General features: G+C 47.0%; 1 protein-coding gene across 4 annotated transcripts in view; it reads left to right on the top strand.

Annotated features, from left to right (window-relative positions):
- Nucleotides 1-322: 322 nt before the first annotated feature.
- Znf436 (zinc finger protein 436) overlaps nucleotides 323-14483 on the top strand; it is an 18141-nt gene continuing 3980 nt past the window's right edge. The window contains exons 1-4 of one of the 4 annotated variants that reach the window (XM_050155227.1): nucleotides 323-797; nucleotides 1571-2156; nucleotides 2883-3009; nucleotides 9034-14481. In XM_050155227.1, coding sequence (XP_050011184.1) covers nucleotides 2124-2156; nucleotides 2883-3009; nucleotides 9034-10286 — 1413 coding nt within the window. In that variant the 5' untranslated portion in view covers nucleotides 323-797; nucleotides 1571-2123 and the 3' untranslated portion in view covers nucleotides 10287-14481. Of the gene's footprint in view, nucleotides 798-1066; nucleotides 2157-2765; nucleotides 3010-9033; nucleotides 14482-14483 lie in introns of those variants that run through there. The other 3 variants (XM_050155246.1, XM_050155219.1, XM_050155237.1) reach the window with 3 other exon arrangements.

The raw sequence follows: 14483 nt of genomic DNA, 5'->3' as shown, positions 1-14483 counted from the left end.
GCTGCACTGTGGCTGGTAGGGGTCCTGCTAGCTCATTTGTGGATCCTTGAGTCATATAGCCATAAATAACTGGGCACTGGGAACAGGACACTAATAAAAGCATGGCTGGAAATCATATTTGAAAAAAAATTTTTTTTTTTTAAAGTTCTTCAGTGCGTGGATGTATCTGCAAAACAAAAGAAAAGCCCTTTTCCCCAGCCCAGGCAGAGAAGTCTCCTGTTCAGTCAGAGACAACAGGCTTCTGGGCATCAAGCCAAGGTTCTTGGGATATTTATAACTTGAAGAGGGTGGGAGTCCCTAATAAGCTGCTATATTCTTTTTCCATCACTTCCCTCTCCAAGGCTACAGCAAGCTGGAAGCTCTTCCCCACGCAGAATGCCTGCTTTGCCTAGCCCTCGTCTTCCATTGTCTAATTCCTTCATCCCGGCTGAAGGCTCCAAGTCCTACTGTTTGGAGGACTCTTACTGAATGTAGCTTAGCTGCTGTTGGTGTTTATTGTTCAGCTGCCGTGGCCTCGGGGATCTGTTTATGAGCTTGTGGTTTTTTCGAGCAATAGAACAGTCTGAGGTCTCTGCAAATCTTGAAGCTTTGGGCTCAATCCTACCAGCAAACTCTGGCCTTTGCCTGTTCATCTATGGATTCGGATTTCTACCCATGGCTCTGAGATCTCCGGAATCTGCTGGTGATCTCCAGAATCTTTTCGAACGTCAGGGCTCTTTAGAACTCTGAGGCGTGGGGATCTCAGGTCACTCGAGGATCTTGGAACCAGCGATCCGTGGTGTTTCACAGACCAGGAGGTAAGCCTGTTCATTCTGCCCTATCCCGGGTTTGTGGCTTCTTTGAAACAGAGACTGCTAACATCCTTAGGACCCTTTCAGGTTCATTCATCACAGGCCCTGTGTCTCCATGGTGTTGGGAGGTCTTCAAGAATCTTTCAGCAGAGAGACCGTCAATCGTGCAAGTTCCTTGAGGTTCCATTCTGAGACCAGCTATCTCCCTACACATCCTAGCTCCTTACCCATTTCTGATTTCAGTGTTTTGGCGTTTTAGATAACAAGTGAACAAGTGCACTTGGGTCGGGTCTCTATAAAACAGCGCGAGAAGCTCCCTACAGGGTTAACAGGATACTGGATCCTGGCTGCAGACTGCACTCCCACATAGGGCACGCAGCACGAAGCCTACTGGAATAAGTAGTCTGCAGGCAGGTTGCGAAACGCAAGTTCTTTTGGGAGTTGTAGTTCTCGGACGCGGAGAGCAAGCACTGCTGGCGGCACTGGGAGGTGTTGCGAGTACGTGGGCGGGGCCCAAAGTTCCACCGTGGCCTGGGAGTCTCCCGAGGGAGGGAACTGGAGCTTTTTCCCGCTCTGGACTGGGCTGTCAAATAAGGGTTTGATCCCAGCTGAGTTCAGCCCAGGCCGCCACACTCGCGGATAATATCTGACTCAAAGACGGCCGTAGGGCCATGAGAAAAAATCAGGGAAGCCTCCTTTACTGAGTCGTGCTGTGGTCTCCGAGAAGAAAGTGAAGGACGTTGCCCTGTCTCCTCCCTTTTGTTCTTTTTCCACCCCAGCTCTTGGCCTCTAAGTGGCCTTTGTACGCCAGAGTGGAACTCCAAGTCCCGGCAGGCCGCGAGGCGCGCGCACGCGTGGTGGAGATGCTCGGCCACGCGGCAGGAGGAGGGCTGATGATTTGGCATCTGATTGGCCTCGTGTTTGATGAGGTTTTTTTTGCTGATTGGTTGAGGTTGCTGCCGGAAAGGCCCTTGCCCGGAGATGGAAGAGCAGAGGCGTTCTGTAGGGCTGGGTTGAAAGCCTCCGTCTAAGAGCATCGGCCTGACCCCCAGTCCGGGGGGGCACTAGCCAGGGGCTGTCCTCCCTTACTCTAGCCTTGCATGTACTTGGTATTAACCGAGCCGCGGAGAGCGGGTCACGCTCGGGGGTCAGAGAAGGAGGAGGGTGACCGGTCCTGGGCCGTTCCTGCATACCCGGCAACCAGAACTCCAGCCCTAGGGAGTGGGCAGGGCCTCTAGCCGCGCCTCGCTCCCTGCTTTTCATCTCCTTCAGCGTTGTCTACTAGCTACTTTTCCTGCTCTCTCTCCCAGGAGACGAACGTTTGAGCCTGAGATGGCAGCCACCCTGCTCATGGCTGGGTCCCAGGTAAGCCGGGGGTGGCTTCCCGGACCTCGCCTCTGCTTACCCATCTCGCCCGGTGTTTCCCCGTTCTGCAAACCCTATAGGAAATTCCCTGGGGTTAACTCATTTCACTGTTTTGCTGCAGGGGCTTAGTGCTGGCTAATTTAGTCACATACAGGCATATATCTAACATCTACTGTATGCCTTTAACTACTGAGGAGAATAAAACCGAACAAGATGGGTGATACCCAACTATCTGTAGAGAGAGAGGTGCACCCGATTAACCTTGATACAATATGATAAACCCTCTGCCTTAGCAAGAAAGTGTTGTGGTGTGGGAACAGCAAAATCGTGGCGTGATTAACTCTATGCGGTATCCGAGGAAGGAGTGAAGAGCAAATGGGGGGAGGGGGGCAGGAAGAACGACAGTTGGCGCTCGAACTGGACCATAAAGAAGAGAATGTCACTGGTCTTAGAAAAGGAGAACATTGCAGGTAGAGGTCTGGAGCCGTGTAAGTTCTAGGTCTGAAGAGGATGTGTCCCAAAGTGGGCAGGGATATCTAGTAGATCGCCCTGCCTTTTGACCACATGTCTTTTTTTCTTTCTTTCTTATTTCTTCTTTGCACTCTACAGATCAGACTTAATGCCAATGCCTTCTCGACATTTCTAACCATGTCTCTAATTTCAAGAAGAAAGGCTGGGACTAAACTCCTAGATGCTAAGTAGTGAGGAAGCATTGTGTGATTTCAGGCCCCTGTGACATTTGAAGATATGGCCATGTACCTCACTCGGGAAGAATGGAGACCTCTGGATCCTACACAAAGAGACCTTTACAGGGACGTGATGCAGGAGAATTACGGAAATGTTGTCTCACTGGGTGAGTAGGCATTTTTACCTTTTCTCTCGTCTCCTGTTTTGAACCTGTCAAAATGACTTAGGTCTTTCAGTGCAGACTTGTTTGTTTGCTTTTAAGGTAAACCAGACAATTAGTGATGCAAAGCTTTAAATGTGGGATGATCTATGTTATATGGTCGGGGGAAAAAAATGGTTTCTGCAGTTTTAGAGACTTTGAGGATCCTCATTCCATGAGTCATTTGCCATCCGGCAGCCTGTTTGTACAGATCGCTGACCAAACAGGTCTGGCGCTGTGGTGCCTGCCAGGACATAAAGGCTCTGTAAATGCCCTGTAAAATGTGCTTTTTCTCTAGGGCGCTAGAAGACGAGGGCTCCTAAGCAGGTTCACAGAAGGGCAGAAGCCACCCCTTTTGTGTTTGTTTTGGCTCCATGGCTGCAGTTTTGCCTCAGGTACTTTATCTGGGTAGGTTCTTGTCTTGAGCAGCTTCAAAGGTGCTCATCCTTCAAGTGTGCCTCGTTGTCTCAGAGGAATCCTCTCATGGTTAGATCACAAATCCCATTGAGAGGAGAACTCATGAGGCTGGGGGCTGCCGCTCAGTGGGGAGGGTGTTAGCGTACTTGAAACCCTGGGTTTGATTCTCAGCAGTGCATAAAGCCAAGTAAAGGACTAAGATATTTTAAAATGTAACAAAAGGTAACCTGAGGGGTTTTCTTAGTTTGGACTTTCTTTGATGTCCCAATTTCTTTGGCTTCTTCTATTTTGTGAATTTTTTAGTCTTTTGGCTTTTTGAGGGGCCCACCACCCAGCTCCCAAATAAATCACACAGAGGCTTATTATTACTTATGAATACCCTGTCTTAGCTTGTCTTGTTTCTTGCCAGATTTTCTTTTTTTTTTGAATATTTTTTATGGTTTAAACTTTATTTCATGTGCATTGGTGTGAATTTGTCAGATTCCCCTGCAACTGGATCTTCAGACAGTTGTGAGCTGCCATGTGGGTGCTGGGAATTGAACCCGGGTCCTCTGGAAGAGCAGTCAGTGCTCTTAACCACTGAGCCATATCTCCAGCCCCCTTGCCAGATTTTCTTAACTTACATATTTCTGTCTGTCTGTCTGTCTGTCTGTCTGTCTGTCTGTCAGTCATGTTAACAGCATTCTCCCTGCGTGTATGCTTGCCTGCCAGGAGAGGGCACCAAATCTCAGTATAGAGGATTGTGAGCCATCATGTGGTTGCTGGGAATTGAACTGAGGACTTCTGGAAGAGCATTTAGTGTTCTTGACCTCTAAGCTATCTCTCCAGCCTCTTCTTAACTTATATTATCCTGACTACTTTTTGCCTCTGGACTTTTATCTTTCTCTATTTCTGTATACCCTTCTTTCCTTCTTACTCTGTGACTGGCTGAGTGGCTGGCCCCAGTGGCCTCCTCTTAGATTTCTCCTTCTATTTATACTCTCTGCCCTGCCTATCCTTGCTCCTGCCCTGACCATTCATTTCTTTATTAGGATCATCAGGTGTTTCAGACAGGCACAGTAACAGTTTCACAGATAAACAGATGCAGCATAAACAAAAGTCACATACCTGAAAATAGTATTCCCTAACATTCTTTGTAACATTTGTCCCAACTGCCCAGAACTGAAATAATCACACAGATACTGTATTTATTAAATCACTGTTTGGTCCATTAGCTCTAGCTTCTTATTGGCTAACTCTTACATCTTAATTTAACCCATTTCTAGTAATCTGTATATAGCCAGTGGCTTACTGGCAAAGATTCTAACCGGTGTCTGTCTCAGGCTGGGGATCCATGGCTTCTCCTTCCCAGAATTCAGTTCCTTCTTCCCCACCTACCTAAGTTCTGCCCCGCCTACCTAAGTTCTGCCCTATCAACAGTCCAAGGCAGTTTCTTTATTAGACAAAAGGGCCTCCTATACCAATTCTTCTTTTTATTTTTTTTTTAAATTCATTGTTAGGTGATACTAAACAATGGGTTTCATTGTGATGTGTGTGTATTGGTATACTTTATTCTATTTGTCCCTTGAATTGTTCCTTAAAAGCAGCCACAACTCCACTACTAAAAACAGGTAGAAGAGATGGCTCAGCTGTTAAGAGCACGTATTGCTATGGTAGAGGACCTGAGTTCAGCTCCCAGCACCCACATTAGACATCTTACAACTACCTGTAATTCCAGCTCCTGTGGCCCAGATGCCCTCTTCTGGCCCCTGAAGGGCGTCTGCAGTCATAAGTACCCATACTCCAACCTGGACACAGACACATAATTAAAAATGAGTGAAAATTAAACAGCCATAACTATGATGTTTACCCAGATCTATTGCAAACACAACCTAAATATATCACAACAACACAACCAGGAAAGAAAGAAAGAAAGAAAGAAAGAAAGAAAGAAAGAAAGAAAGAAAGAAAGAAAGAGGCATCTTTAAAAAGACTTGCTCTTGCATGTCTATAGACTATCAGACTATCTCAGGAGCAATTCTTAGCTAGAATCACCAGGAGCCTTGTTGCTTACACAAATTTTTTTTTTTTTTGGATTTTTTTTGAGACAGGGTTTCTCCGTAGCTTTTGGTTCCTGTCCTGGAACTAGCTCTTGTAGACCAGGCTGGCCTCGAACTCACAGAGATCCGCCTGCCTCTGCCTCCCCGAGTGCTGGGATTAAAGGCGTGCGCCACCGCCGCCCGGCTTTACACAGATATTTTTAGGGGAGGGTTAATAAATGTTTCCAAGGCACTTTGTTGTTTTGTTTTTCTTCTTTTTTTTTTTTTTCCTTCTAACGTGTATAGGTGTTCTGTCTGAATGTTTGTCTGTGCACCACATACATCCTTGGTGCCTAAGGAGGCCAGAAGAGTGCATCAGATCTCCTGTAGCAGGAGTTAGAGACAGTTGTGTGTTGTCTGATGTGGATTCTGGGAACTGAACTCAGGTCCTCTGCAAGAGCAACAAATGCTCTGGACCACTGAGCCAGCTCTCAGGCCCTTCAAGGTGGTTTATTTTATTTTTTATTTTTTATCTCAAAACCCATTGGATCCTTTAATGTATCATTAAACATTATTTTTTTTTTTTTCGAGACAGGGTTTCTCTGTGTAACATCCCTGGCTATTCTGGAACTCGATTTGTAGATCAGGCTGGCCTTGAGCTCACAGAGATCCCCCCCCCACCACCACCACCACCACCACCACCGCCCTGTGCCTCTGCTTCCTGAGTACCCAGCTTGGATTTCTTTTCTGTTTGTTTACTTGCTTTGTGTGTGTGCCTGTGTGTGCGCGCTCACGTGTGTGTGTGTGTGTGTGTGTGTGTGTGTGTGTGTGTAGGGGGATATACATACATATGTGTGCACATGTATGTGTTGATGACATTTTCCTGTGTATATAAGCCAGAGGCCCACTTCCAGTACTTTCCTCTGTCTGTTTCCACCTTATTTTTTGAGACAAAGTCTCTCCTCTCATTGAACCCTGAGCTAGCTCTTTGGTGCAGCTGCCTGACTAGCAAGGCCCCAGGATGCACTAGACTCCATCCTCTAGAGTGTTAGGGTTAATGTTATGCCCAGCCTTTATGTGTATATGTGATGTCCCAACCCAGTTCTAATGTTTGTAAAATGAATATCCACTGTCATCTTTCCAGCCTCCCTTTGGGTTTTAGATTTTTGTTTGTTTGTTTGTTTGTTTTTGTAACTAGTTACCAAATTTATTTATTCATAGGTCCTTTTGTTTAAATGTTTTTTTATTACTTATTATATATACAGTATTCTGCCTACATGTATACCTGCAAGCCAGAAGAGGGCATCAGATCTCACTACAGATGGTTGTGAGCCACCATGTGGTTGCTGGGAATTGAACTCAGGACCTTTGGGAGAGCAGGCAATGCTTTTAACCTCTGAGCCATCTCTCCAGCCCTCATAGGTCCTTTTTAATGAACATAACTACTTACAGTTTTCTGGTGTGTACTAAGAAACCCAGTTTGGAAAATGTTTCTTATGAGCTGGTTGTATATTTTTATTTTCACACTTGAAATATATGAAATATTGAAGTATATGCAATATATGTAGTTCTAAAGCTGGTCTGAGCTGGTTCTGATGTGTGGTTTAGTGCTATAGCACATGCTTAGCATACATAGAATGTCAGATTTGTTCCCCAACAGTCCTCTGCAAAAGAGGGGCTGCTCTGTGCAGCCTTTTATATACTCTGACTTTAAGTGACATCTAAAAATTGCTTTTTCTGTCAAATAAGAGATGAAGACATGGAGCTGGAGAAATGGCTCAGAGTTTAAGAGTGCTGCTGCCCTTCCAAAGCAACCACATGGTGGCTCACAACCATCTATAATGAGATCTGGTGCCCTCTTCTGACCCGCAGGCATACATGCAGGCAGAACACTGTATACATAATGCATCTTTTAAAAATACAGGAGCTGCTTCTGTGGTGTGCACCTGTGTTCACTGCACTGGGTAGGTAGAGTCAACAGGAAGAAATATTCGGTGTCACCTGACATAGTGAGTTAGACCCTGTCACAAACGAATGTTCCTGATAGAGTTAGTTAAGAAATAACTTCATAGGGGCCTAGAGAGATGGCTCAGAGGTTCAGAGCACTGGCGGCTCTTCCAGAAGCTGTGTTTTCAATTCCCAGCAACCACATCATCGTGGCTCACAGTCATCTGTAATGAGATCTGGTGCCCTCTTCTGCCATGCAGGCATACATGTGGACAAAACACTGTATGAATAATAAATAATTTTAAAAAATCTGGTAGGTTCTGAGTAAATATAATAATTAAGAAGGCTTGACAAGTTAAACAAAATAACACATACTCCAAAATTTTTCTAGAGTCTTTTAGATATCCTTATTTAAGGTCTCTTGTTGTTTTGATTCTGATTGTTTCCCTTTTTCAAAGTACTAGGAATAGTTTCTTTTGTTTGTTTGTTTTTGTTTTTCAAGACAGGGTTTCTCTGTAGTTTTGGAACCTATCATGGAACTAGCTCTTGTAGACCAGACTGACCTCGAACTCAAAGAGATCCACCTGCCTCTGCCTCCCAAGTGTAGATAGTTTCTTAAATAACAATTAACTGAAGAGCCTGAATTTAGCAGAAGACTTGAGTTGGACATTTAGATTTTGTTTTTATTTTTTAAGTACATGTATATGAGAGTGTGGGTTTGTGTATTTGAGTACACAAACCACAGGAGCCAGAGTGCATTGCATCCCTAGAGCTGGAATTTGTGGTTGGGAGCTGCCCAGTGTGGGTACTGGCAACCAAACCCACATCCTCTGTAAGAGCAGTATCGTCCCTCCAGCTCCTACTGTGTCTCCCATTTCCTGAGGAAAGCCACTTCTCCGTCTGAGCCATGGGTCTCTCCTCCACAGAGATGGACTTTCACGATAAATGTGAGCATTCACGGTTATGCATGTTAAGAACATGTGTGTTGCCGGGCGGTGGTGGCGCACGCCTTTAATCCCAGCACTCGGGAGGCAGAGGCAGGCGGATCTCTGTGAGTTGAGACCAGCCTGGTTTACAAGAGCTAGTTCCAGGACAGGCTCCAAAACCACAGAGAAACCCTGTCTCGAAAAAAATCAAAAAAAAAAAAAAATGTGTGTTGCCGTTGCCATTCAGCTCAGTCCACCCTCCCCTGTGGATGATGTATGGACTTCCCACTTTTGCATTCTCACCTGATGCTGAAGTAGACTGAAGCCGGGAGATGGTGGCGCACGCCTTTAATCTCAGCACTCGGGAGGCAGAGGCAGACGGATCTCTGAGAGTTCGAGGCCATTCTGGTCTGTAAGAACTAGTTCCAAGACAGGCTCCAAAGCTACAGAGAAACCCTGTGACGAAAAAGGAAAAAACAAAAGAAAAGTAAAAGAAAGAGGACCCGGTACTGGAGCTGGGCATGGTGTAGCTGAGTGGTAGAGCACCTAATGGCGAACCCAAAATCCTGGGTTTACTGTGCAGCACCGAGGATAGAGGAATAAACAGAACCCTTGGTTGAGTGCCAGGAACACAGTAGGAATGTTTATGCACTGACCGTTTCCGCATTATTTACTCCTTACAGACTTTGAGATCAGGAGCGAGAACGAAACAAACCCGAAAGAAGAGCTCAGTGAAGATGTGGAGTTTGTGACCATGTCCGAAGAGCCTATTGGGGATGCTGAGAAGAACCCGGAAAGCGAAGAGGCCTTTGAAAGCGGGGACAGGTCCGAAAGACAGTGGGGAGAGCTGACCGCAGAGGAGTGGGTCAGCTACCCTCTCCAGCAGGTCACTGACCTGCTGGCCCACAAAGAAGTCCACACAGGCATCCGCTATCACATATGTTCTCAGTGTGGGAAGGCCTTCAGTCAGATTTCAGACCTCAATCGACACCAAAAAACGCACACGGGAGACAGACCCTACAAGTGTTACGAATGCGGCAAGGGCTTCAGCCGCAGCTCCCACCTTATCCAGCATCAGAGAACACACACGGGCGAGCGGCCCTACGACTGCAACGAGTGCGGAAAGAGCTTTGGAAGGAGCTCTCACCTCATTCAGCACCAAACAATCCACACCGGGGAGAAGCCCCACAAGTGTAACGAGTGTGGGAAGAGCTTCTGCCGGCTGTCCCACCTCATCCAGCACCAGCGGACCCACAGCGGGGAGAAGCCCTACGAGTGTGAGGAATGCGGGAAGAGCTTCAGCCGGAGCTCGCACTTGGCTCAGCACCAGAGGACGCACACGGGTGAGAAGCCTTACGAGTGTAACGAGTGCGGACGGGGCTTCAGCGAGCGCTCCGACCTCATCAAGCACTACCGTGTGCACACGGGCGAGAGGCCCTACAAGTGTGAGGAGTGCGGGAAGAACTTCAGTCAGAACTCTGACCTGGTGCGGCACCGCAGGGCCCACACCGGGGAGAAGCCGTACCACTGCAACGATTGCGGGGAGAACTTCAGCCGCATCTCGCACTTGGTCCAGCACCAGCGGACGCACACGGGAGAGAAGCCCTACGAGTGCACGGCCTGTGGGAAAAGCTTCAGCCGCAGCTCCCATCTGATCACACACCAGAAAATTCACACCGGGGAGAAGCCCTATGAGTGTAACGAGTGCTGGCGAAGCTTCGGGGAGAGGTCAGATCTGATTAAGCACCAGAGGACTCACACGGGAGAAAAGCCCTACGAGTGTGTGCAGTGTGGAAAGGGGTTTACGCAAAGCTCCAACCTCATCACCCATCAAAGAGTTCACACGGGAGAGAAGCCTTACGAATGTACCGAGTGTGACAAGAGTTTCAGCCGGAGCTCAGCTCTTATTAAACACAAGAGAGTCCATACCGACTAAGTCCTGTATTCCTGAGTAAGAAATGACTTGTGGAGGTACAGTTATATTCGATTTGATATCAGTGAGCTTTCTTAAGACTGACTTTCCTTATTGTTGGCCACAGTTTAAAACATGGAAGCATACAGCCCTTTGAAATTCCGACCCACAGCGTTGGGGACATTTTCCCCTTCTCCAAAATAGTTATTTTCCTTCTCCGATTTTATTACGTGAATCGCTTCATCAAAAGCAGCCCCCGTCCCTAGTAACTTGAAAGCTGAAGACCAGAGGACAAGATGCTTAGGCCTGGAAATGGAGTAGATTTTTAAAAAGTTGTTTTTTTCCTCTCGTATCCTTGGCCCCAAAAGACTGCAGCGGGAATGTAGAACTGGACTAGGGTGGCCGCAGCTGCTCTGGAAGAAGGCAGGCGGACTTGTCCTGAGTAGCCACTGTTCACACACCGCAGTAGCCGGGCTCATGCACTCCCCTTCCAAAGGGCTTTTTCCTTGAGTAGCTCATATCGGTACCTTGCCATCTTGCTCATAGGATTCTGCACGCTGAAGGCAGTGACTGAATCATTTCTCCTTGTTTCTCACTTGTGTATAGCTTGCATGCTTTTGAAGCTACCGGAGGATACAGTGTGAAAGGAGAAGGGTACAAGTTTGAGGACCAAGGGCCCTTGGGTGGTGGTGACCTTAGCAAGAGATACCCATTGATGCTGTCTTTAATCAGGTTTATCAATTGTCTTCAGAAATCACTTTAGAGACCGTAGTGTGGAAACTGCCTTTAGGAGAGGGCGGGCCCGCAGGTGATGATGTAAGGAGTAGAAGTGGGTTGACTCCTTCAGGGAAGGGAGCACCGAGCCCTTCCCAGGGAGCGACGGTCATTTCTGTGTCCTTTGCCGTCTAACTTGGAACAGTTAGGTCACTCGCCCTTGTACTGCTAACTCTAGGGTTTGATAGGGCCACGCCCCAGTCTCTCTCGTAGCAAGGCACGTGTATGTACAGTGAAGTGTGTATTCTAATAGCAGAGACCGAATTCCTAAGAATCAGCATGTTCTTATGTGATGTAGACCATAAGATAGAACTGTAGGCATACTCCATGTGGAAAATTCCTTTATTTTTCTTGTGTTATGGGAAAGAATTTGAACACTAGTGTGCGAGCGTGCACTCTCCTGTAAGGCTTGGTTTTGTACAGAACTAAACTCTTGCTTGTATGTGTCCATCAGTTGTGAGAGAATGACTGGACAGTTAGGTCCTTTGCCCTTTCTCAGACTGAGTTATCTTCTCCTGTGATGAAACCTCTTTGGCCTCATCAGAAGAAATGAATAAACCGAAAGAGGAGTGTGTTTCCTGCCTCCAGGGACAAAGAGTTACAGTGAGAGTCGCCTAGTGTCGCCCAGTACCTCAGTTCTCTTTATCTCAGCCCAGGCAGGAATGATGAGTAGCCCGGATATTGGTGCTTACTCTGTCCCGTGGGGATGGAATGGGATGGGGCCCAGTGCATTTTTATGGTGCTTAGTGCAAACTTGCAAATGTTAACATGTTTTTTTTTTTTCAAGAAACTTTTTTTTTTTTTTTGCAGGGGTGGGGATTAGGGGTGGCACATGCCTTTAATCCCAGCACTTGGGAGGCAGAGGCTGGCAGAACTCTGTGAGTTCAAGGCCAGCCTGGTTTACAGGATTGAGTTCCAGGACAGCCAGGGCTACACTGAGAGTCCCTGTCTTGAAAAACAAAAAACCTTTTTGTTGAAGTTCTTTGGGATTTGGCATTTAGTGCTTTCACTACAGAGTCACTGTTAGCGCAACTGGGTGATACCATGACACTCACTAGTGACAGCCTCAAAAGCAACCGAATGAAAACCACTCCAAGGGGCCCCTCCCATTTGAGTACGAACTTGGGGCAGGGCACACGGTTTCTATTCTGTACGACATCTAGCCTGCCATGGGTATTCACATTTTAACCGTTAGGTGACTTCCATCTTCTTGGTAACTAAACTCAGATATGGCATCTGTATGTAGCCAATGACTTGGTTGGATTTCAGCATTGTCCTGTCGTGTCTTTGAGTCACTGTGAGTGACTGCTTGGGAGTAGCTTGTGGAAGACAGCACCTCCGATCCAACTTCATTCTACCCCTTTCCCTACCCTGTCCCCATCCCCCCCAGCCCTGCAACGCCACCTCCAGCCTTCATGTAAAGGTTCTGCTAGTGTGCCATTTGCTGCTTTTGCCTTCTAGATGAAAGGCTCAGGGAGGGTCTCTGATTGCCTTCCCATCTCCCCATAACCTGTCTGCGCCAGCTGAGTGCCCTCCCTCCTGCAGTCATCCGCTGCCCACTCCCAGTGCTGAGCTCTGTGGGAGTCGTGCGTCTGCCACACTTCACCAATGCTGTTTGTGAGCGCCTGGCTGTTCCTGCACATACCCAGACACTCTGTGCCCATGTTCTGTGGTTGTGGAGAGCGGATCCCCTTGGCATTGGTCAGTTATCCTAGTGTCTTGTCTATGGCTATATTATCCTAACAATATTCTATAATTAAAGGTATAATTTTTAAAGTCAAAACAATGGAGTTACTTTGGTAATCTCAAACAGGTTGCTATCAGAGCCTCTCATCAGGTTTAGGTTTATTGTACAGATATTTTGCGTAGACTTCCTGTAGGAATTGAGGATTCAGTCAATGTCTTGAGCTCTTTGGGTATGCCACATCTCAACTGGTCGGTATAAAAGCCTAGATAGTTTCCTAAGATGTCCATGCCAGTGGCAAAAGCAAGGTGGTATTGGGAATGAGTATCTAGGTAGCTTTGCAGGAAAAAGGAAAACACGTCCAAAAGGAAAAGTTAGGATCTTTGTTTTAAAAAGCGTTTCTAGAGGCTGGAGAGCTGCTCTTGCAGAGGTCCTGAGTTCAGTTCCCAGCAGCCACATGATGGCTCACAACCATCTGTAGTGGGATCAGTTGCCCTCTTCTGGCATAAAGACGTACAAGCAGATAGAGCACTCAGGTACTCAAATGGATGAATAAACAAACAAATCTTTGAGAGAGAGAGAGAGAGTTAGTTTCTGGAAACATTACCAAGAGCCAGCACCAGGCACAGTGGCGCATGCCTGTTACCCCAGTGCTCAGGAGGCAGAGCCAGGTGAATTTCTGAATTTGAGGCCAGCCTGGTCTACATATAGCAAGACCCTGTCTCCACACAAACAAAATCAACTAAAACAGCTAGTGAGATGGCTCAGTGGTCAAAGGTGCATTCAGTAGAAGCCTAATGACCTGAGTTTGGTAGGAAGCGAGAACAAACTCCCGGTAGTTGTCCTCTGACGGACCGCCGTGTGATTGGCTTGTGCTTCCCCTACCCCAAACAGGTTATTAAACAAAAGGTAGCAAAACAATCAGGCTGTCTCTTAGGAACAGTCAGATCTTGTGATTCAAGATGAGCAGGGGCTGGAGAGGTGGCTCAGCATTTGAGAACACTTCCTGCTTTTGCGAAGGAGCAGGTTCGATTCCCCAGCCCCCACATAGTGGCTTTACAACTGTCCATAACTCCAGAGGATCCAAGACCCTCTTCTGGCCTTTGTGGGCACCAAGCCCAGGAGTGGTACCCACACATACATGCGAACAAAGCTCTGATATATGCCAAAATTTATTTTTATTTTAGATTTGTGTTTTTGAGACAGGGTTGATCTATGTAGATTTGGGTGTCTTAGAACTCACTCTGTAGACCAGGCTGTCCTCGAACTCAGAGATCTGCCAGCCTCCACCTCCCAAGTGCTGGGATTAAAGAGGTCTGCCACCACCACCCAGTGAAAAGATGTTTAATTTGTGGTGGCAAGATGGCTGAAAGGCACTTGGCCATGAAACCTGGCAACCTGAGTTTGATCCCTGGATTCCTGTGATGGAAGGTGAGAACAGATTGCCACATGTTGCCCTATAATAAATAATAATTGTAATAAACTTAAAAAATAAGCTGTTTCTTGCTGAGGATAGTATCATAGGCCTGTGTCCCAGCTACTTGGGAGAGGACCTTAGGGAATCACTGGCGAGCAGGGTTTGGACCTAGGCTGAACAGCATTGAAAGACTCTCAAGGATAGCTCAATGGTTAAGAACACCTGCATTCTTCTAGAACACCTTCCTGGGTTCGATTCCTAGCACCCCTACGCTCTTTAAAACTGTCTTTAGGGGGGCTGGAGAGATGGATCAGCGGTTAAGAGCATTGCCTGCTCTTCCAAAGGT

The sequence above is a fragment of the Alexandromys fortis genome, unplaced genomic scaffold, assembly GCF_014885135.2.
Source record: "Alexandromys fortis isolate MF-2015 unplaced genomic scaffold, M_Fortis_MF-2015_v1.1 scaffold_26, whole genome shotgun sequence".
Taxonomy (NCBI): Eukaryota; Metazoa; Chordata; class Mammalia; order Rodentia; family Cricetidae; genus Alexandromys; species Alexandromys fortis.
This window is presented reverse-complemented; position numbering and strand designations above follow the sequence as displayed.